At 37.0% G+C, this 22,911-nt stretch overlaps 2 protein-coding genes across 8 annotated transcripts; one reads left to right on the top strand and one right to left on the bottom strand.

Annotated features, from left to right (window-relative positions):
- Nucleotides 1-3,130: 3,130 nt before the first annotated feature.
- LOC104442539 (agamous-like MADS-box protein AGL29) lies at nucleotides 3,131-3,679 on the top strand. The gene has a single exon (XM_010055959.2). The coding sequence runs from the start codon at nucleotides 3,131-3,133 to the stop codon at nucleotides 3,653-3,655; it is 525 nt and encodes a 174-aa protein (XP_010054261.1). The 3' UTR covers nucleotides 3,656-3,679.
- A 7,447-nt stretch (nucleotides 3,680-11,126) lies between these two features.
- Nucleotides 11,127-18,380, bottom strand: LOC104440802 (long chain base biosynthesis protein 1). 7 transcript variants are annotated; one of them, XM_010053781.3, is made up of 13 exons: nucleotides 18,211-18,380; nucleotides 17,466-17,624; nucleotides 17,278-17,372; nucleotides 16,395-16,483; nucleotides 15,594-15,687; nucleotides 15,438-15,510; nucleotides 15,170-15,302; nucleotides 14,622-14,796; nucleotides 13,411-13,551; nucleotides 13,244-13,339; nucleotides 12,892-13,033; nucleotides 11,646-11,773; nucleotides 11,127-11,557 (listed from the first exon to the last, which is right to left on the bottom strand). In XM_010053781.3, exons 2-13 carry the CDS (start codon nucleotides 17,569-17,571, stop codon nucleotides 11,384-11,386), a joined length of 1,446 nt encoding a protein of 481 aa, XP_010052083.2. In that variant the 5' UTR covers nucleotides 17,572-17,624; nucleotides 18,211-18,380; the 3' UTR covers nucleotides 11,127-11,383. The 7 variants fall into 7 exon arrangements, with proteins under 7 accessions (XP_010052083.2, XP_039167272.1, XP_010052080.2 ...); XM_039311338.1 differs by having other exon boundaries at nucleotides 18,109-18,379; XM_010053778.3 differs by having other exon boundaries at nucleotides 18,119-18,379.
- Between the last annotated feature and the right edge of the window lie 4,531 nt (nucleotides 18,381-22,911).

Below are 22,911 nucleotides of genomic sequence, written 5' to 3'. Positions count from 1 at the left end.
ATATCCCCATAACCTTACAAGTTGTGTTATTCTTTCATCAAAACTCTTCCACCATATGTAGTATGATAAGTAGTAAACAAATTCTTATGAGGCATTATATGATAAGAACACCCTAACTCTTGCAACCATTTATCTTCTGATGAGCCAATAGTCACACACTAGACAGCCTTTGCATCATTGGCCCTCTCCTTGGTAACTTTCACCACACTACTTGTACCATTATGCCTATCACCTCTCTTTCTCAGCTTCAAACAATCTCTCTTAATGTGCCATTCCTTAAGACATTCAAAGCACTTCATGCATCCCTTAGACATTCTATAGTGTAACTTCAACTTGCTTTTTACGTTTGCTGCTACTCAATCCCAATGTTGATCTATACCTTGAATTACTAGTTCTTGTGCTACATCGTGCGTCAAACTATCATGGTACGACTTTCTCTACCACTCCTCATTGAACAAAGCAAACTTTACTTCTTCTGAGGTAATTATATAGCAGTGAATTAGTAAAGTACTCCCATGGTTGTGGTAAAGAAGCTAATAACATCATACCACGTTCTTCATTTTCTAGGATTTCACCCACGTTCTTTAAATCCATCATGAATAAACTCATTTAGGTGGGATTTGATAAACAGAACTCTAGTGTATCTAAACCAAAACATTCTCTTCAACATATATAAGCAATTGTTCAAACCCTTCATTACATAGAGGGCTTGGAGTTTTTGCCCATAATCTTTCTCCTCAACCACCTTTATTAACACCCCCATGCAATAGGTTTAACATGATTATATTCCTTGCCTTCGTCATTAGCACATCCTTTTCTGCATCTTTCATTGCCTAGGCAACTTAGCCCTATCCTACAGTGCTTCAACCAATATTGAGTTGTTAATAGTGCCTCCATGTTGATGCTTCATAACCCAAATTTATTCATCCTATAAGACTTCTCAATTTCTACTTTTACTTCAAACAAAATTACAATAGCAGAATTTCTAGATAATAATTAGACGAGCAAAAGCCCCAAATCAAAATTTTAGAAAATTTGATCACAAACTCTAATATCAATTGTTGTAAAATTAACATGGAAATGCTAAATCTTGCAATTAAATCAATGCGGAATCACTAGAGAAACAAATGAGAAACAATAAATGACACTGACTTACGTGATTTGATTCGAGTATTGGTACTTACTCCACGAGGAGAATTAATAGCAAATAATTCACTATAATCGAAAGATGAGAGTCATAATTGTTTATACATTTGAGAAACACAAATCATCTCTTTACGTATGCCGAAACAAAAACTCTTGCATGTTTTTTTTTTTTTTTTTTTTTTTTTTTTTTTGTTCCTTTGTACGATGGCTCCAACAAGTTCACTATGCGGCAACTGCAAGCTAAAATCATAAAAGTAAATCTATCTCTCTCTCTCTCTCATCGTTTCTTCTTTTCTTCTGAACCCTTGTTGATCCCACCCATCAAGTATAAAGTCAATACCATGAAAAACCCAAAACCAATACATTTGTGACAAATTTATCCAAAACTAATTTTTTTACTATCAAAAATCTTGAACTGGTACACATATGACAAAATTACCTAAACTAATTTTTAACCACAAACCCCCCCAAACTAGTACATTTGTATATGTTAGTTTCCATTAAATTTGATTACTATTACGAAAAATCATAAATCAGTACACTTACAACAAACAGAGGATAAAACCTAAAATTAGTATATCCATCAATTGTCACATGTTATTCAACTCAATAATTTGACGTTAAAAATTAAGGAAACTAATGGAAAGTAAATTTGTTACAGACATACTATTGGGATTTTTTGTGGTAAAAATATTAGCTTTGATTAAAGCTATCACAAGGTTTTTCATGGTATTTACCTTAAAGTATATATATTATAAGAAACGTGGACCCCCTTCTTTTGTACAATCAAAAGGAGTACATCCTTTGTCTCCACGCTTGGTCTTCTTGGATATGTACAAAGGCCTTGTTTGGTACCATTTTTATTTAACCCAATTTCTTTTATTTTGTTCCCTAAAACCAAAAAAAAAGAACAAAAATTCATTTCGTAACATTAATTAATTTTCCTATTATCAAGAATAGATTAATGGCTGGGGAATAGATTTGAAATAAAAACAAGAAAAAAAAACAAACAATTTCTTGAAATAAGTTATTTCCTCTTTTCTTGTTTTCTTTCCTTTTATTTGCCGGCCGCCACCCATCTTTGTTGCAGTTGCCAACTGATGTCGTCGTCATTGCAGCTGATGACTGCTAATGTCGCCACCCGCCGGTTGGTAGATCAACCGTTGTTGCCACAGACTAGTGCCGCCGCTACTGGCCGATCGCCGATGACCACTACCACCGTCAATCGCTAACCTTCGGCCGCCGTCAATCGTCACCGCTAGCCACCGACCCCACCCACTAATGACCATTGATGATGCCACCCACAGCCTACAACCACCAACCGTTGTAGTTGACACAACAACGGTGTCATCGGCGACGGCTGGTGGTTAGCAGTTGGTGGCAACAGAGGTCAACAGCGGTAAGGAACAATAAGAAAAAAAATTAAAATAAATTCTATATTATAAAAAAAAATTGTGAATCGTACTAAAAGCATTTATATTCTTTTTCCATTTCGAGAATAGAAATTTTGTATGGTTACCAAACACATTCTTTTATTAAGAAATTGTTCCAAGGAATATAAATAAAAAAAAAAAAAAAAAGATTATTTCTTAAAGGAAATTATTTCCTGGAATAAAACCGTTATTAAACGGACCCTTAGTTGCCACTGCTCCAAACAAAAATAGGTAAAACAAATTAACAACCATTATCTTGTTTGAACTCTACTAGAAGGATTCAATCAAAAAAATCTGATCCACCTCATCCAATTCGGGCCCAGTTTAAACTCATTAATCACATAAAGGAAGGAGAATTAAAGAACTTGCCTTGTTAGTAAACCCTAATCTACATATGGTAGTAAGGTTCCAAAATCAGAATTAGAAATCTCGAATGTTTTGAAATAATGGTTATATATACGTGTCGAAATGGATCCTCAAGTTCTTCATATTGTATTCTGCTATTGATCAAAGCAAGAGATTATAGAAACTTCGCCCTGAAGGAATTAATCATGGGTCGACGCAAGATTGAGATCGAGATGGTGACAGATAGTAGCACGAGGCAAGTGACTTTCTCGAAGCGAAGAACCGGGCTTTTCAAGAAGGCGAACGAGCTTGCCATCCTCTGTGCCGTCCAGATCGCGATCATCGTGTTTTCCCCTGGAGGCAAACCCTTCTCGTTCGGGCATCCGAACGTCGAATCTATTGTTCATCGATTTAGAAATCAAGATCGGACTCCGGATGAGGGCACAAGCAAAGGCGCCGAATCTCGTGATGAAAACACGACCGATGATAATCTAAACCAAAAACTCCTCGATCTACTTAAGCGGTTGAACGCAGAGGAGAAGCGAGGAGAGATGCTGGAGAAGATGGTGAAAGCAAAACGAGCTGTCAAAGGCCAACCTCCTGCTGATCAACTTGGGTTGCCAGAACTCGGAGAGTTAAAGAGATCGTTTGAAGACCTTCGCCGGAAACTGAGAGATCGTATCGACGACATGGAGGCGATTTCCTCGTTGTTGCTTCTCGCAGAACATTAGCCCACAATGTAAACCATTCGGAGATCTGGGTTTAGAAACTTGCTATGTATGCTGTGCCTTCCATAGAACAATAATTTTGGTTAAAATATTAATTTGCTTCTAAGATTGATTTGCATTAATTTATGTATGATTTTGTTTTCCTTATATTAAGGTTTTGGAGCAAGATAATCGTGGCCGTCCTTACTCTTGCATTCGCATCATTTTACGTCGGGTCCTTAATCGAATTTAGTTCAAGACTACCGCATAAGTGGCTGTTGTCATGATGGGTCTTAATGGTTGACAGGAAAAGCACAATTACCGTGGAAGTCCAAATTCTCGTAGGAGATTTTTTTGGAAATGTATGGCCTTTATCCGATGGACACCCGATTTGGAAATTTAAAAAAGAGGAATTGGGCTAGTTACTATTTCGGATGGATGCATATCCAAGTTAAAGTCGGCAATATAAATCAAAAAGGGAAAGTCGGATCGGGTTTGGATTGGGTGACTGACTTATCAATAATGTATTTGACCAAGTTGGACTCTATGTTTATATCTATCTATAATTTTATGGTCTTGCCGGGAAAACTGTCCAAAAAAGCCCTAAAACATTTTTACTAATTTAGTTCTAAACCTTTTAGTATTTCCAATTGAGTCATAAACCTTTTTATATTTTACTAATTAAGTTTATACAGTCAATTTTGGCCAAAAATCGCTAAGATGAATGTTAGTCATCTTACATGATATGACCGCTGTTGATGTGAATAATTTTTTATAGTATTTTTATTTTTTATTCATTTTTTTATTTTCTTCTTTTTTCCTTTTCTCTTCTTCTTTTTTTCCTTAATATTCTTTTTCCTCCTTCTCTCTCCCTTTTTTACTCCGTCGGCCACCATCAAGCCTCGTCAATAGTTGGTGGAGGTTGCCAACCTCTAGCAAGAGCTACCTTCATTGGCCTCGAGCGAGGAATGCTTGAGCCTAGGTTGGTGAGGGCCACCCTCGTTGGCCTTAAGTGAGGAACACCAAGTCCTAGATTGCCAAGGGCCGCTCTTACCTAATCAGCCGAGGGTAGCCCTCACCTACCCAGGCCCAAGCATCCCTCACCTGAGGCTAGTGACCTCTGTCAACTATTGACAAGGCTCGACAATGGCCAATGAAGGAAAAAAGGGGAAAAAGAAAAGAAAAGAACAAAAAAGAAAGAAAGGGAAAATATATATAATTCAAAAAAAAAATGTCCATGTCAATGTGGGTTATGCCACCTCAGATGGTCGGCGTCCATATCAGCGATTTCCAGCCAAAATTGGTTGAATTGAATCAATTGACAAAATGTAAAAATGTCTATGACCCAATTAGTTAGATTGAGAAATTTGTGACTGAATTGTCAAAAGTACAATAAATTTATTACTTTTTGGACAAATTTCTTGGTTTTACTACTTTGGCCTTGTTGATGCATCATTCATGGAGAGTTTTCAGGCATCACATTTGCCAAATTCTTGTGCAGCTGGTGGAGAATAATGCATGAACTACATCCCATGATGTTAGCATTCGAGCTGTGAAAATCATGTGTTAAAGATTTCAGGATAAATGTCTAAAAAGCGGCCAATTCAACATCTTTTCTTCCTCTTATCACAACATTACCAAGTAAAGAAACTCTAAGGGAAGGTTCTAGCTTCTGTTCTCCCTGCCATATTTCTCCAAAAGGTAAATTCTACCCCGGGTTCGAAATTTATGTGCTGTTGGTAACGTTTAAGAGAACACTTGTTTTTGTTCTTTTGTCTCCCGGAATAGAAATAGAACAGAAATGCATTTGGTAATTTTTTTGTTCCTAGGAATAGATTTGGAATAGAAACAAGAAACAAAAACAAAATTATTTCTTCTTCTCGAGAACAACTCAAGAAACAAGTTTTTCTTTTCTCTTCCCTTTCTTTTCTTTCTTTTTCTCTTCCTTTCTTCTTCCCCTAGCCAATTGCTGGCCTTGGTGATGGCCAGGGACCAGCTAGACGAGGCCCAGCGACCTCGCCGGAGCCTCGCCAACCCGCAACAAGGTCATCCTAAGCTTGTCGGCCCCCAGCAAGGCCCCCCACGAGCCTCGCGGTGGCTGGGCAAGGCTCAACCTAGCCCAGATCTAGTGAGGCCAAGCCTCGCCCAACCACCGCAAGGTCGGTGTTGCCCGGCGCGATGGTCGGGCGAGGCTTGGCCTCGCCAAATCTTGGGAGGCGAGCCTCACGCAGCCAAGGCGAGGCTCGGGGGGACCTTGCCGATGGCCGGTGAGGCTCCCCTAAGGCCAGTGAGTCGATGGCTAGTGAGGCTCCCCTGAGGCCGACAACCTCGCCTGCCCTCATTTGGCTAGTTGCCAGCCCAACCATGGCCAAGGCCAACGACCAATTAGAGAAAAGAGAAGAAAAAGAAAAAAAGAAAAACGTAATAAAATTATTAAAAAATTAAAAAAAAATTTTAAGTCACAAAAATATTTAGAGTTGTATCAAACATATTTTTGTTCCAGTAACAAAAGTTTTATATGATTACCAAACACATTAAAATGCTCAGAAATTATTCCCAAAAATAGAAATAAAAAAACAAGTGTTTCTAAAAAGAGACTGTTTCTAGGAACAAAATACACCTTTACTCTCCCTTGTTCTGTGCTAGACAATTTGGACTCGCTTAGGGGATTACTTTGCCGACTATTTAGTCGATGGAATTCCTATTTCTCCGACAGACTGATCATAAGGATGATCAATTTTTCAAATGTTGTTCTAAAATTTCTCGAGAAGTCCATAATCGGTTTAAGTACATCCCATGTACTCCTAAACCCTAAAACCACACCTCACTTTGATAGTCGATGGATTTCTTGTGCCGAGGATACACTCTCAGGGGTATCGAATACTTCTTTGGTCAAGCGCAGGAAAACTGCAGACACTTCAATTGACAACGTTGTTTCTGACATGGACGATGAGCAAACTTCTTCGCCTGACCAAGAAGCAACGACTCACTGCCGTCGATCCATTTGTGGAGGTTCAGATCACAGAAGTTCAGACAGCAGCTGAACCAGAAAAGCAAAACGACACCAGTACTTCAGGTGATTCAGTCGTCAGTGCAGCTGACCTTCCTGTTACTGCAGATACACCCATAAACAAGTCCACATAGTGCGAACATCGTGGTGTTAGCCGTATCATCATCTTCAACAGGATCAATGCCTACACAGAAAGTCACGGCCAGTCCATTGAGCGTGCAACAATCGGCAATCCCACCGATTAAACAACCAATGGTACAACACTCGACCATGGCCATGGAACCAGCTACAGAACTATTGACAGCAGCTGAGAAACCGATTGCTGAATTCTTGATGATACCTTGAGCATGGGGGACACCAGATGCGATGACCTCGTCTCAACAGACTCTAGTTCAGCGACACTGATTAACAAAGTTTCCATTAACATTCTAAAGGTTAAATGGGAAGAGTTCTATCATCTTACAGGGGAAGGACATTCAACAATCATCTCTAACCCAGCAGTTGAAACCAAGGCAAAAGGTTTACTCGCCGAATTACTCCGGCCAGATTTGATTCATAAGGGTCCCTGGGTTTCAGCATAAAAGTGACGAGTTCGTGACTCTTTTTCCCAATGGCACTCAAGCTTTCAAACAGAACCATAACACTATATATCTGTCCCAGTTCAACTGTGAAAGAGCGTCAAAATTTATATCAGCTCGTTGTCGACGAAGAGACAGATCTGTCAATAGAAAAGAGAAAGCTTGTGGAACAGTTGGCTAAGGTTTCGTGTCAAATTGAAATCCGCATGGACTTAAAAAAACGAGGGGAAAGCCTTAGAAAACCATTTTGTCAAATTTTAGCACAACTCTAAAGGAGTGTGATCGGCAGAATGTAGTGACTGATAGACAGGTTTTGATCTAAAATCAATGTATTGAAGACAACATCTTAGACCAACGCCTGCCAGATTCTAGCAGAAAAATGAAGAAAGTGATGAACAATTTGTAAATGCGTTCAATTTAAAAATGAAGCTTTCTTTTAATGTCAAAAAATGTAATTTATTGATTTCTTTTGAGTAACAATCTTTACTAGTGTTGATGCTTGAGTTTCATCCAATTCATCTAAATTTATATACGTCAACGGATTATGATCCTCTTTTACCATATCAATTTGCAACTTAATTCTTAGAGATCGAACAATAATATATAAAGGGATGACAACTTCCCGACCGGATGTCAACAGGTACGAACTTGTACTATATCTTCTTAAAGTCCGATAACCTTATTAGAGATCTTCTAGGTGTTCTTAATAAGATTAACTATAACCTTATTAGAAGTCTCAACTTGAAATGATTAAGCGTAATAAAATGCTGAATGTATCATCTAAACACCTCTTGCCTTCTTAAGATCCAACATTTCTTTTCCAGTGAAAACAGTTTCCTTGATCGGTAGTTATTATTTCAAGAATACAAAACGATTATATTCTCTTTTAGCAAATCTTTTATTGTATAGAGTGATATTTTTATAAGAAACTATTTGACCTATTTTGTGACATAATTAGTAATGGCTAGGATGAAATTATGCTTCTTAGGCTCCATTAGTTTCACGGAAAAGAACTTCCGGAAAAATATTTTTTGAATTTTTTGGCATTCATCTCATGAAAAATAAATTAGTTAAGGAAAACGTTTTCTGTTATTGAAAAAAACACCTTCAAAAGTGGGGAAAAATGGAAAACATTTTCCATAACTTCTTCCACTTCACATTCTTTCACCAAACACATTTTCATTTTATTTTTATGTTTTATTCCCTTTTCTTTTTCTTTTTCCTTGACCTGTCGTCAGCGACCGGCCACAGGCCAACTCTAGCCTCGCCCAAGGCCAAATCCTACAAGGGCAAGGCTCGAGATCGTCAAATTTAGCGAGTCACGAGCTTGCTAGCCTCAGTAGAGCTCGGGCTTGCCTAGATTAGTCGGCGAGCTCGCGACTCGCCCAATCCAGGTGAGCTCGAGCTCTGCCAAGGCCGGCGAGCTTGTGGCTCGCAACTCACTTGGATTGACCAAGCCTCAAGCTCACCGAATTTGGCAATCTGTATCTTGGTCGGTCATTGGATAGCCAGCCATCGTTGAGGCACGTAGCGATGGAGGAAGGAGGAGGAAGAAGGAAGGAAAAAAAAAGAGAAAGGAAAAAAAAAAAAAAGGAAAAATTAAAAAGCGTTGATACTTTAAAAATCCCAAATCGGTATACATGTAACAAATTTACTTCAAACAAATCTTTTGACCATAAAAACCCCAAAATTGATATATCTTTGATAAATTGACTATAAACTGATACATTTGTGGCAAATTTACCCTTTGTTAATTTCCGTTAAATTTTATTATCAAATTACTAAATTTGATGACACGTGACAGTTGACTTAATATATTAGTTTAGGATTTTACTCTTCTTATATCATAATTATTTAATTTTTTATTTTTTTATAGTATTAATCGGGATTTTTGGCAGTCGAACAAATTAATTTAAAATAAATTTGTCACAAATGTACAAGTTTATATTTTTTATGGTCATTTGTTGTATATTTGTCACATGTGTATCGGTTTATATTTCTTATAGTCAAAAATTAGTTTGTGATAAATTTGTCATATATCTACCGGTTTGGAGTTTTTTTTTAAATAATAAAAATTCGATTTTAAAAAAATAATTAAAATTTCAATTTTTTAAAAATAAATAATATTAAATATTAAATATTCTTAGTCAATTTAAAAAAATTAAAATTTAATTTTTTAGGTAATTTCTTTTCCGAAAATCAAATTAAATAACGAATAGTTGAAAATATTTTCCACTCTATTTTCAAGTTTCAGCTGAACGTCAGACAATATAGTCATTTTCTTGGAAAATGGCTTGTTGGAAAATATTTTCCGGAAACCTAATATTTTTCGCGAAACAAACATACTCTTAATTGATGAAAGATGTATCTTATTGATTGTGTCCATCCCCCAACCTACATATGGCTACGGTTTAACAACTAGATTTAAGATCATTGCTAGGACATGTTGTATTGGTCCATTCATTTTTATATCCCTTTGCATAATAATTTTGGGTTTTTAGTTATATTATCTCTCGTATTAAAGATAATGGGTTTGTATTAAAGGTCATCGTGTTGATATTCTAATAATTTAGTATGATTTTGGAACAAACATGGCAAACCGGGATTTATAAGCTTATAGAAAATGAAAGCCAAAACAAAAAAATTACCCAGACAGCCTTTTACTTATTATGCGAATCTCATTTCATTCATAAATTTTACAATTTTACCAATTTAGTTCTAAAACTTTTCGCGAAATTTTCAATTAGTCATTTCAATCAATTTTTGCTAGAAATCATTAACATGGTAATCTAATCATTGTCAATCGTCTTGTGTGGCACACCACCTTGTTGGCAATTGCCAACAAAAATAGATCGAAATGACTATATTAGAATTTCACAGAAAGTTCAGGACTAAAATAACCAAATTAAAGAATTTTGGATTAAATCGACATCCATTCAATAGATTTAGGATTGGTTAGAATATTTTTCCGAACAAAACATTACATGAAGAATAAGTTGCTATTGTTTTGCCATTTCTCATATTCTATATTTTTTATATCCATTGATACCCGTTGTCAAGCATACATATGAAGGGGTGATTTTGTATCATATAAAGGAAGTACATCCACACTGAGTATAAGTTGGCTCTCCAACACAAGCAGTCGCCTCGGCCGCCCACATGGTGCGAAAAGATAAAGACACTTCAAGAATTAAATGCTTTTCTGGAGATAAATCATAGGCTAGCTTGTCTCTGGGAAAGGACAACATGGAAACACATGAATAACCACACTCACGTACTGCAAGTCGAATCGGATAGACACCCACGAGAAATTTACTGTAGTGTTATCCTGGACAAGAACAAGATGAATTCACCAAAGCCGAAAGGTCGGCAACTGGGGAATTTCAGCTTCAGGAACAGAGAAACTACGTGTGATCTAAGACCATCCACATGCTCAAGACACCACATGTTCACCAAAATGTTAGCCGATGAGCAAAGGGAGATTCAGTTGGAAAACTGACTGAACCGCATAGATGAGGAGTCTGCTGGATTGGACCAATTATGTATATTTTAAGTAACGATGAAACTTCTGAAGTTCATGAAGCACAATGATCAATTTCTTTGGCTTCAAAAGACATTGAGGTATATCGGCTTACCTTCCTAGTGGCATGTAGATATCCAGGGCATACATCAGTTCACAAAGTAGCAGTTTAGCAGGATAGATAATTGGGCATATCAGCTAAAGCCAGAGGTTCCTAGAACAGAAATCAAGACCTGAACCTGTCCAAGTAAAGCATAATCTCTTAGTCTGAGACTCACTAACTGTCGCTTTTCTTATCCAGAGGAAGAAAACCTGAGTAGCGAGTGTAAAAATGTCATTTGGCAGCACTTGCATTGAGAAAAAAATAAAACCGTTGGTACTATGACATCCCACAAACTGTCTAAATTAGGAAAAATGTGCCATAGCAAGAGAATCGGTGATGCAAGAGTTGAGGGCTAATGATACAAAAAGAGGGAAAACTTCCAAAAGAAAAGGCGCAGAAGGAATTCTTCATATAATCTAACAACCAGAACTGGTACTATCCATCCAACTCTTAGTCAATTCCTAGTTTAAATACAACACCAAAACTGAAAACTAGACCTGAGATCAAACAAATATCCAAGAGATCTTCATCGACTATTAAATTAACAATCCTTAAGAACCAGTGATGCAGCCCTCTTCAATGAATCAGCAGCTTTCATCAGATCAGACTCTGTATGGGCAGCTGAAACGAACAATTTTATCCCGACTGGCAGATGACACTTGTCAAGTGTTGATCTTTTCGACACCACCACAAGCAAAGAATCTTCGTTCAACACCTGCCAATACAAGACCATTTGCTAAAAAACATATTGGTACAGAAGTGACTCACTGGGCTTAATCTAAATAAAGCAATAGATTACTTACATGAGCAGCAATATCTTCAAGGAGATGTTGGTCATCCTTCGTAGAATCTGTCGACCTTTCTAATCTAAGATAAACAACGGGTGATTCTGGACTGCTTGCTATTAAGAGTCCCGATATGCTGGATAGTTCTGCAATAGGAAATTAGACTCAGAACTGACTGCAGTGAAAAAATACTTTCTCCTGCATAGTTGGCAATGTAGACATGTTTATGAGGAAAAAAAATCCTAGAATGTCAGGAATCCCGGACTCCTTAAGGACATGCAGGCAGAAGTTACTGAGAAGCCATTGAAGCAATTGGCTTTCCACAGAAATAAACCTAGAGCATGATTCAGAGCCACAAAAAAAATCATCACTGGTAACAGAAATCCTATGCTGCTTCTGCAGTTGCAATCTTTAGTGTTGATAAGGCTAATCCAAACTCACTGAATCATAAAAAAGATGCAGGAAAAGAGGAGTAACAAATAAATTGAGCTGAACTTTCTTGATCAGATATAACTTATCTTATGAGAGGAACAAAATATTATAAATCAGAAAGACTACTCATTTCAAAAGTCCTGCTAACTAACTAGCTAAGTAGCACCAACACGCGATACATCATACATGATGTGATGCAACGTGACGCGACACAACACAACACGCCGATAGGTCATTTCTAAAAAAATGGAGAATTTCGATACGTTGGGATACGTATATTAAATATATATATTTATTTATAAATGATAAATGATCATATTTATGATTATTTCAACCAAATTAATTTGATTCAAATTCACAAATAAATAAATAATAATAAAAAGAGCCTAAAATGAATTTACACTAAAAATATTAATCCATCATTTGTTAATATCATTCATCGCTACAATTTGACATTTTATTACTTCTTTCTCCCTTTATTATTTTCATTATTTTTTATTTTTTTTACAAGTTCACATTTTGACTCATTTATTGAAAGATTTTAAAATTGTCCCCATGCATGTTGCAATTCCGGACTCGAGCATCGTAAGAGTTGACCACGTGTCAGATTTCCCGACACCTATTGACCACATGTTAGAGCTTGTCAAAGTGTGTTAGACACATGTCGAAGTGTCTGATGTGACACGAAGGCTCCCAAGAGTGTCTGTGCTCTTGGCTAACTAGCTTATTGGGCTCTGTCATGGCCGGATGGATGACAAAAGACACCAAGTATTTCCTGCATTCTTGACAAACAATGCATCTCATAAATAGCAAGAGCAAGGTCCAAACCAACCTTTGAACAGCAAAGCAACATTAGCCTTCAGTTTTGTCAAAAGGCCAGGGTTTTCCTCCAGGACATCTATAGCAGTAATTGCAGCACTTGCGAGATATGGAGGCAAAGAAGCAGAGAATACATATCCTGAGCTGCTCAATCGCTGCCAAAGAAAATGTGCAAGAACCAAGGCATTAATATTGTGAGAGTCAAAAGAAATTTAGCATTCCAACCATTCAAACAAACTTGACCACTTGCAGATTCTCCTTTTGCCTTCTTTGTCAATTACTTAAAAGAAAAAATTCTAAATCTATGATATGGTTTCAAAATCCATCAAGAAAAAGTCTTCACTCATGGTCAACACGTTCCATACTTGGTGATCAATGACTCTAGCACTTCCGGTGCAGAATCCACCCTCCGTTGCTAAAGCATGGCCCATAGCAGCAGTTATGATATCTATCTTCTCAACCTGCAGAAAGAAACTGTGAATACAAATACTATACCAATCCAATCAAGATCAAAATAATCCTTCAAACTTACTGGGACACCACAGTACTCTGTGAGACCTCTTCCAGAACGTCCAAGCACACCAAAAGAGTTGCTCTCATCCAATATCACACGGAAAAGATACTTCTGCTTCAGTCTTACTATCTCATCTAAAGGAGCTATTTGACCAGAATTCTAAAAACAAAAGAATGCACATGACTTAAAAAACTTACATAGACCAGAAAAAATTGGAATGGAAATCAGTATAGAGAATATTCCACACAACATTAACCAGGACAAAGAGGCAGCTTCTTAGCCAATCACAATGCAAACAAAACTCTATTGTAACAAATACTACATTAGCAAGAAGAAACCAAACAAAATGTTGTAACATTTGCATGTTGCTCCAGCCTATTCATGACCTACGAAGGAAGGATATAGATATCCATTGCATTTCCAAGGACAAATGTGAAGAGAGTTTTCATTCTTGCAAAGTCGATTTCAGAATCAAAGGGAGAATCCAATCTACCATACAGACTAATCCCTTTGCGAAATGTGTGATAGAAAGAATGAGGTTCTGATCCCAATACTCAATAAGTACAGGAGAAATGGTTTTAAGGCAAACTAGCATGTGCTATGCAACTGTCAAAATCGAGTCAAATAAGAACACAACTAAACAAAGAAGTATTTTTTTGACCCAAAAAAAAAACAGTTTTCTTTTACATGCTTGAAATTAGTATGAGAGGTGATAATTCTTTCCCTGCAGCTCACATTATATTTCCATTAAAACATGAGAATTAACCTTGTCTCTTCAAGACTTGTGATTTTCTTCCATTGTTTTACCTTCCAGAAATGAAGAACAAAGCCAGGAGATTATGGTCAAACGCAAATGCATAGTGCAGTGCAGAGACGTGAAAAATGAATGTGCATGTTACATCAAAAAAATTATTAAAATCATCTCAGGCAAAAGAATGCAGGACAAAGTGCCACTTAATTTTGTCTATGTCGCTCTCAACTCTTGTCCCCTCTTATGGCAGGGAGTCAATTCCTATCTCATGGAAGGGAGTTAATTAATGCTGAAATCAACCAATAAAGGTACAAATGCATACACCAAACATGTCTGGTTGCTAGGAATTGTAGTATGTGATACAATACATCTTCATTAATGGCAGGAAGCTCTCCAAATTTTCATTAAATTATTCAAGAAAGTCAAGAGGATTGCAAGCCAAACTCCAAAGTTGAGAAGAGAAGCTAGAAAACCACACCTGGTATATAGCTTCAACCACAATGTATCGACGCAACTTCTTAGCTCGTTTATTCTGAGCTGTAATTTTTTCCAGTGTATTTTGAAGAGAATTCATATCATTGTGCTTGAAATATGCAATAGTGCCTTTAGAGAGCTGCAAGCCATTCTGTATACCCCAATGGACTCCCTCGTCCCTGGAAAGGTGAAACTAATCAATGTTGTGAGCAAGCTAATTTTAACAAAAGCAATCCATCGGGAGTAAATAGACTACTTGCTCTTTAAAAAATCTAAATCGATACTAAAATCTTGATATAACCATGCAGAAACTCACAAAACCCTCAATAAGAATGTGATGTATTGGTATAAGGTGATGCTCCACAAAAAACAAGTGAAAAATAAGATGAAAAGTGACGGTGAAGAGACCAATTGCAGTAAACTTCTTACAAATAAGGAAGGCCAAATAACCAAGATTTTCATGTATGTGGTAAGTTCTATGTGGACAGATCCCTTTCAATGCCACAAACCATGCAAAAAAGAATCTATGGAGGCGATTAGAGAGATACTTACACAACTACAATGTCCCCCTTCTTACAAAATGCTGGAATTGCACTGAACATGGTAGAAAGGCCATAAGAATAAAGGATTGAATCAGGAGTCCCCAGAAACTTGGCTATTCTGGCCTCACAATCGAGGTGGACATCTGAGATGGAGGGAAGAGAATAAAAGCTCTACAAAAAACTTATTTAATCAAGAAAGAAGCACTAATTTAAGTAAGAAGATTTAGATTTATGTTATTGCTTAAAGTCAGCTTCTCTGATTACTTTCAGTTGCTTACCAATAGTCCCGTAGAACCCACGAGGACCACAAGAACCAACCCCATATTTTTCCAAGGCTGATGTACATGACTCCTGCAAAAAGACAAAGCATTAAGTTCCGCATCCAGGAAAAGCCAATACCTTGGTTATATATCTACAGGAATTCTCTTTCTTACAAGTAACTTCTCATGTCCAATCAATCCAAGATAATTTGCAGAAGCAAAATTGACAACTTCCTTGCCATTGACGATAGCATGTGGTCCTGCAGCACTGCATGATGCCAATTGGTGAGCAGAGGAATCTCAACGAAAAAATGAAAATTCACAATGGTACATTCTGAATCTCTGATTCAGTTGGGTAGGTGAATAAAGGAGATTTAAATAGAGCACAATGATTTCACCAAAATGAGAACCAAGAAGAAGAAACCTATCTACTATTGAAAAAAAAAAAAAAAAAAGAAACCAAATGCAACTTAAAACTAAAAATTTTATAAAAAATTTAAGTGAAAAGTCCATCAGTTATTCATAGTATTACTATACCTTCCCTATTCATTGCAGGTTGGTTATTCGTCAGCACGGGTTTAGCTTATGATGTGTTTGGAAGCCCTCGTCCAAACGAATAGTCTCTCACTTTTTGAATTTGAATTCAAGATGATTGTTAAATATTCCATATATCCCACCTCTTCCTTGTTTTAAGATAATTCGAATTCATATGCCCAAATGCATCAAGTCTTTGTATAGTATATTATTCTATACTACATAAAAATTGACATCAATATTTTTCTTTGTACGTAAATAGCGTGCTCTTTTTCTAGTTAACTAGAAAATATATACCCATTTGTTGCAGAGATCCCGAAAACACTTCCTGGTAATATAATTTTAACCCGGAGAAATGATTTGAATAAAAAATGAATAAAAGGTATGCAAGAATAAAAGCATAGCTTACGAAAACCGAATGGCACTGAGGGCTGTTTTTACCTCTCTAAAACAGGGGTTTCGTATGTTATCTCTTGTGGTGGAGGAATGAGGGGTTCTGGAACCCATTCAGCACATAGCTCATCTATTTCCTGCAGACACCATGCACACATCTCAGAATGCAAGGACCATTCAATCACCATCTAAACTTAACAGAGGCAGTCTATTGATGCACTTAGAAAAGGACTGTCATAGACTGTCAATGCCAATCGCAGCAAGGTTGACATCTAATTTGAAGCATAAGTCTCCCTCCTTATGGACTCTAACCAAATTTTCAGTTATTAACAGAAGGCATATGGAAATGGTTCATCAGACTAAAGCAAAGTAAAGCAAACAATAACAAATTTCAGCAAATAAAGGATCTACAGTAAGTGCCATCTGATAGGGGGGGCCTATTTTGGCAAAGAATTACACCAATGATTTGAATTATATGCTCCTTAAAAGGAATAAGGGAAGTTCCAATAGAAAACAGCACTACTTCTAGTGTCACCCTAAGTAATAAAAACCAGCCTCTCAACGAAATCATCCCTGAAGCTACCATTAGCTTCTCTTTCATTCAGAGTCGCTTTTCTTCTTCTATGCTTTGTGATTGGTAAATGAAATTGCAGTCCGAACCTAAGCAGAGATTGGCTGCCCCTTATACAAGCAGAAGAGCATGAATCAAGCTCCACCGCCAGCTTTTATCATATCATGCATTTTATTTTCACATCAATAGGTCAGAGATGAATACAGCATGATTTACATGAAAAGCAAACATCAATAACTGATAATCAAATCAAACCAAGAGGAAGCAATTGAGTACACACTCAGATCAGCATAAAGTGCAAACACATATGGGCGAACCATTTAAATCGTTAAGACTACTTGACAAAAGTGTAAGACTAACGTTCTCTGTCAAAGGCCTCTTTGGGGGCTTATAACTCTTCTGAGAAAGCAGGTAGATGATCACCAGCACCAGCAGAACATCCACAAATATATGACCTTTCCAAACGAAGAGGATTAATCAGCTGGGATAAACTCAAATAAAGAAAAGGGTCATCAGATACAGAAATGACGAGCATATCCCATTAGTACCGCCTATAGACGTTCCGAAAATCACAGCCCGAACAGAGGGAGCATCCAAAACCTTCAAACCCCAATCCAAAGCAGGATTCACCAGATTGGAAAGTAAGAATTCCATCTGCACCGAATCAAATGTAATCGGAGAAGAGATCACAACTCCCGCGCGAACTCCTGTATTTCACAATGAAATCAATCGCCCACATCCGTCTAAAACTTCCCATCAAAGCAATTCAGACCAAACCACTTAAAATGGAGAACATTAACATAGAGTCAAGCAGCCATATTTGAAAGTTCAAAGACGAACAATTCAAACGACTCGTTTATGCAATATAACAGACAAGTTCGAAAATTCCACGCGAACCCACGTCCAGAAACATCCAAAAGCGTACGCAAATCTATTCACGCCTCCTCATCTCTCTCCTCATATCCCTGATCCAACCCATTTCTTTTTCTTTTTTTTGCCACAATCTACCCAACGAGAAAAAAGAGCCAAAAAATAAAAATAAAAATAAAAACAGGGTCTCTCTCAGATTCAAATGAAACCAAGTTCAGAACATCAGAATTCACCAAAAACCCATCAACCCCGTCGAATTTCGATCTACATGCAGACGGAAAGAGGGAGAATCATGGGCAACGAGAGAGATCGGGAGAGAACGGGATCCAACCGCACCGCACGAACGTCAATTGCCGCGAGGCTGGGAGCTGCCAGATTGCATCTCCCGAACCCGAGAAACAAGCGGCGAGGACGAGGAGCGACCTTGATTTCCTGCACCGGGATGCCCAGCTCTGACCGGTTCGGGAGAATCAAGATTGAATTTTTGCTTCCGCTGAAGGCCGGCGAATGGACGAATGGAAAGATTTGGCAGGTCGTGGTTTTTTCTCGGGGATTTTCACTCCCGAAAGCCACCAAGGAGACTTTTCTTCAATCTAAATATAAACATCTAATTATTTATGGGAGTGAATTTGACTATTTATAAAACTTACATAGTGGAAAAAAGATATTTTAACACCCAAAACCTGTTTGATTCAACTTTTCTAAGGAACCACTGGATAATGGCTTGGAAGGAAGATGTGAGAGATTCAAATATTCATCTTTTCAGGGATGGGGTGGAGATACGTAAGTTTCAAGAGTGAGTTTCAACTCCCACACCCTAAAAGATTGGGTAAAAGTCTGAGACCGAGTATAAAGTAGAAATAAAATAGGAATGACACAAAAAAAAAAAAAAATTTTCTAAGGGATTTTGGAAAAACATAAAATGTTTGATAAATATTTTTGAGACTTTATTAACCAAATGCCAGCACTGGGAAGCGGAAAGTCCAAGCAAATCCTAAGATGCTTTGGGCTTGGAAAATTTTAGGAATGCAAGTCCCATAGACTAATCGGTTTTATACACTAGTACGCATTATTATTACTTTCATCCAAGTTGCATTTATAAAAATGTCTAAATCTTGTTAAGAAAGTATAATTAAATATTAAAATTTTTAAAAAGTGTAATTAAGTATTAGAGATTGTTAAATTGGTGTGATTAAGTACTTCCATTAATTTCAACCAACTTGGCAGACAAAAATCGGTGACGTGGCTTCTTTTTTTTTAGTTTTCTCTCCTACATGGCTAAAACATAAAGGACCAAACGAAAACGACATCATTTTGGTTCAAATTTGGTTTTAAATTTAAAAAAACTTTAAATAAAATTTAGAAATAATTAAATTTAGAGATAAGTATACTAGAAATATGATAGCTTGTTACGAAAATGAACAAGAAGTATAATCAAGTGTTAAAATTTGTTAAATTGGTATAATGAAGCCCTTCCATTAACTTTGTCTAATTTTATCAACAGAAAATGTTGATGTAGCTTTTTTAGATATTTTCTCTATTCTACATGGCATTAATCTAAATTTTAGTTAAATTAGATTAAAATATAAGGAAGCTAAAAAGTCTTTAAAAAGAAAGAAAGTAGAGATTGGAAGGCTAGCTCACCACTGCCGCATCACCGGTGGGCCATCAACGTGTTGGCAGGGTCGTTGGCACTTCGAAATGGGCTTGATCCTAGCTAGGTTTGGAGGTGTTTACATTGAGGGCTAAGAGATGGCAATTAGACTTGTCAAGTGGAAGAAGTACACTTCAAATGTTAAAACTTATCACGAAAAGACACTTAAGTGCCAAAAATTAGGAAAGTAATATTTAAGTTGCACTTTTTTAAAAAATGGAACACTTAAAAAAAGTAGAACACTTAATTGTGATCTCGAGTGAACCCCGCCAAAAATCTTATGTGGTAATTTTTTATTATTTTTCTCGTCTATATGGCTCGCCGAAGAGTTGACTCGGTAAAGAAACACAAAAATGACGTCGTTTTGACGTGGATTTGATTTTTAATATAAAAATTAAATGAATTAAATTATAAAAAATTAATTAATAATTAAAATAATAATTTGTTTTTAAAAAAAAAAAAAGGAGGCCACTATCGCCTCCTTGTCATCGCCAAGAAAGGTCGGCGATGGTGGGGGGAGGGTCGGCTGAGGTCACCGGGCCCTAGCTAGGGGCTAACAAGCCCCAACCCAAATCTAGGGTGAGGGTCACGGCCCTCCCCAAGATCCAGCAAGGGTTATGGCCCTCCCCAAGATCTAACAAGGGTCGGCGACCCTCGCTTTGGGCCGAGCCAAGGGTCGTAGGAGAGCGACATCGAGAAGGCTCAACTCTTAACCACATTCTTCCTCCCTCCCTTTTAAAAAAAATAAAATGTTTTAAAATAATTTAGTTTAAATTTTAATTTAATTAATTTTCATATTAATTATTTATCACGTCATCAGCAAAATGATATCGTTTTTGTATTTATCTAACCATGTCAACATGCAAAACAAAGTCATTTTGCACTTACCTCGCCAAAAAATCACCATGTCAGCATTTTGGCTAGATTTTCTCATCGTTGGTACTTAAATAATCTATTTTGCTCCAATTTTGGCACTTAAGTGTCAATTTCCTAACTTTTGGCATTTAAGTGTCCCTCTATGCCAAGTTTTGACACTTTAGGTGTCCAGCATTCCTCATCAAATGGGTGGGTCAAGTCATATTGAAAATGATCAAACCCATATTGACCATTTAACCTACATCAGCCCATTTCTATCTAATATAATTATTATAAACCAAACCTGACCTGACCCATATGCGACTCGGCCCACATTATTTTCCTTCCTTTATTTACATTTTTTGATTCATCTTCTTAAGAACTTACTATATAGTGTGACGAGCCTCCATTGAGCTCCCTGTAGTTAGGCAAATCTACTAGATTTGGGGTTTTTTACTTGTATGAGTTCATCATGCAGTCCAAGTCCCACATCAGGCAACTAAGCTAAGGTTTATAATGGATTGGGTTCCCACTCCTCAACAGCTAGCTTTTCGGAATGAGTTCTCCCACCTATTGTAATGCATCAAATTGGTATCAAAGCCACTCCTTTGGCGCCCATCTTCTAGCACTTTGTCCTCGAGGTTGCAGTCCCTTGGTGGTGACTCGAGGTCATTCTGCGAGGTTGCAAAACCCTTGAAGAGGGGGAAGATGATGCGGTCCAAGTCCCACATTAGGCAATTAAGGAGATATTCTAGGGTTTATAATGGGTTGAGTTCCCTCTCTTGAACAATCAGCTTTTCGTGATGAGTACTTCCACCCATTTTAACACATCAAATAAAGAACGTGCCACCAACCAAGGAAAAGATCTAGATAGACAAAGTTCACCATCAAGGCATAAAGGACAAGTCACCCACTAAGGATACATGACTTGGGGATATAGAAAGTTCATCAGTAAGGGTTAAAGGAAAACCACCAGCCGAGGATAAAATGCTTCTTGACTCACCACCAAGAAATAATCTACTCTATAAGGATAAAGAAACTGATATGAGAGTTATCCACTCTCTAAAGATATGTCACTCATACAAAGGAAAATCTCATGTATATTCATTCATCAAAATTGTCTGCTTAAAAGTGAGAACTCTCCTCAATTTATTGGAGGACTACAATGTAGGAAATAGAAAAACAATAAATAGACATGGGAACTAAAAGCATAATAAAGACCTAGAAACTTAGAGTTTTGACTTTTGAAACTTATAGGAACTTGCAGATGCAATTAATGACATGGGAACTTTCATTCTTGATTCGTCAATTCCTATCGTCAAAATTTGTCCATAATCCTTGAGCATAATATGACCATCTTAAAAGTTCATCAAATATCTGTGGATATAGCCATAATAGCCTCCCATCGGTAGATTGTTGATTATCTTCAAAATCAGCAATTAATATAGTGAACCAAGAACTTTATTAGGGAAGAATAGGTAACTCTTTAATTGGTTACCTCATCAATAATCGTCTTATCGGTAACTTTGTTAGAGAATGGATCGGTAATTCTTTAATCGGTAACTTCATTCACGACTCATTGAAGCATTTTATACCCAAATTTTGTCTTGGCTCAATGAGAATCAAATGGTGTTGAGTTGGTTGATGGAACTAAGTCGGATGCTCCTACATCAACCTCCCTAGGTTGTTTGGGATTTGTCCTCAAATCCAATCAATGTTCATCCTCCAAGTAAGGAGAAATGTCTCACACATTGAAAGTCATCGAAACTCCAAACTATCCAAGAACATCAGTCTTATATGCATGGTCACCAATTCACTCAATAACTTTAAATGGGCCATCAACCCTAAGATAAAAACTTAGGATCTTCATAATAAAGTTCTTTCATCAATTGGAAATCAAGAATCATAAAGTCCAAAACAGCAAGCATAAAGTATCTCATTATAAAGCATCCGCTACAACATTAGTGTAGCCAAGTTTATATTTTGAGACAAACGAAAATGATTGAAGAAATTTTACCCATTGGGCTTGTTTCGAATTGAATTTGAGTTGACCATTAATAAACTTGAGAGCCGCATGATCATAATGAAGAACAAATTATTTTGGTCTTAAGTCAAATGGGTAAAATTTTCAAGTTAAGTGTATGAAAATAGTGTGTACAGGAAATGGTTGTCAACTAATAAGTACGGACACTCTTAGGGAGCCTTCATGTCGATATTGAACACTCCGACATGTAGTCAGCATGTGTTGTAAAAAACGGCACACAAGTCCGGAATTCCAACACATGATTTCGATATGCTCAGGGTCAATTTTTAATTTTTTTTTATAAATTAGGGGTCAAAATAAATATATAAAAAAGTAAAAATAATAAAAATAATAAAGGGGAAAGAAGAGAAACCCTAATTTTTTCCAACTTCCATTCCATACACAATTTCTAGACCCCCCTCATCTCATGCATCGCTTCTTGCATTGGTCTCTCTCTCTCTCTCAAATAGACCAATTCTAACAAGAACCCAAATTGATTGATCGATCAATCGAGGTTGGTAGGTGTCCATTCGATTGCTTCATGAGATTAGGTTGTGTTTTTTTTTTTTTTTTATGTTTTTGTTGAGCTTCG

Source organism: Eucalyptus grandis, chromosome 4 (genome assembly GCF_016545825.1).
Source record: "Eucalyptus grandis isolate ANBG69807.140 chromosome 4, ASM1654582v1, whole genome shotgun sequence".
Classification (NCBI taxonomy): Eukaryota; Viridiplantae; Streptophyta; class Magnoliopsida; order Myrtales; family Myrtaceae; genus Eucalyptus; species Eucalyptus grandis.
This window is presented reverse-complemented; position numbering and strand designations above follow the sequence as displayed.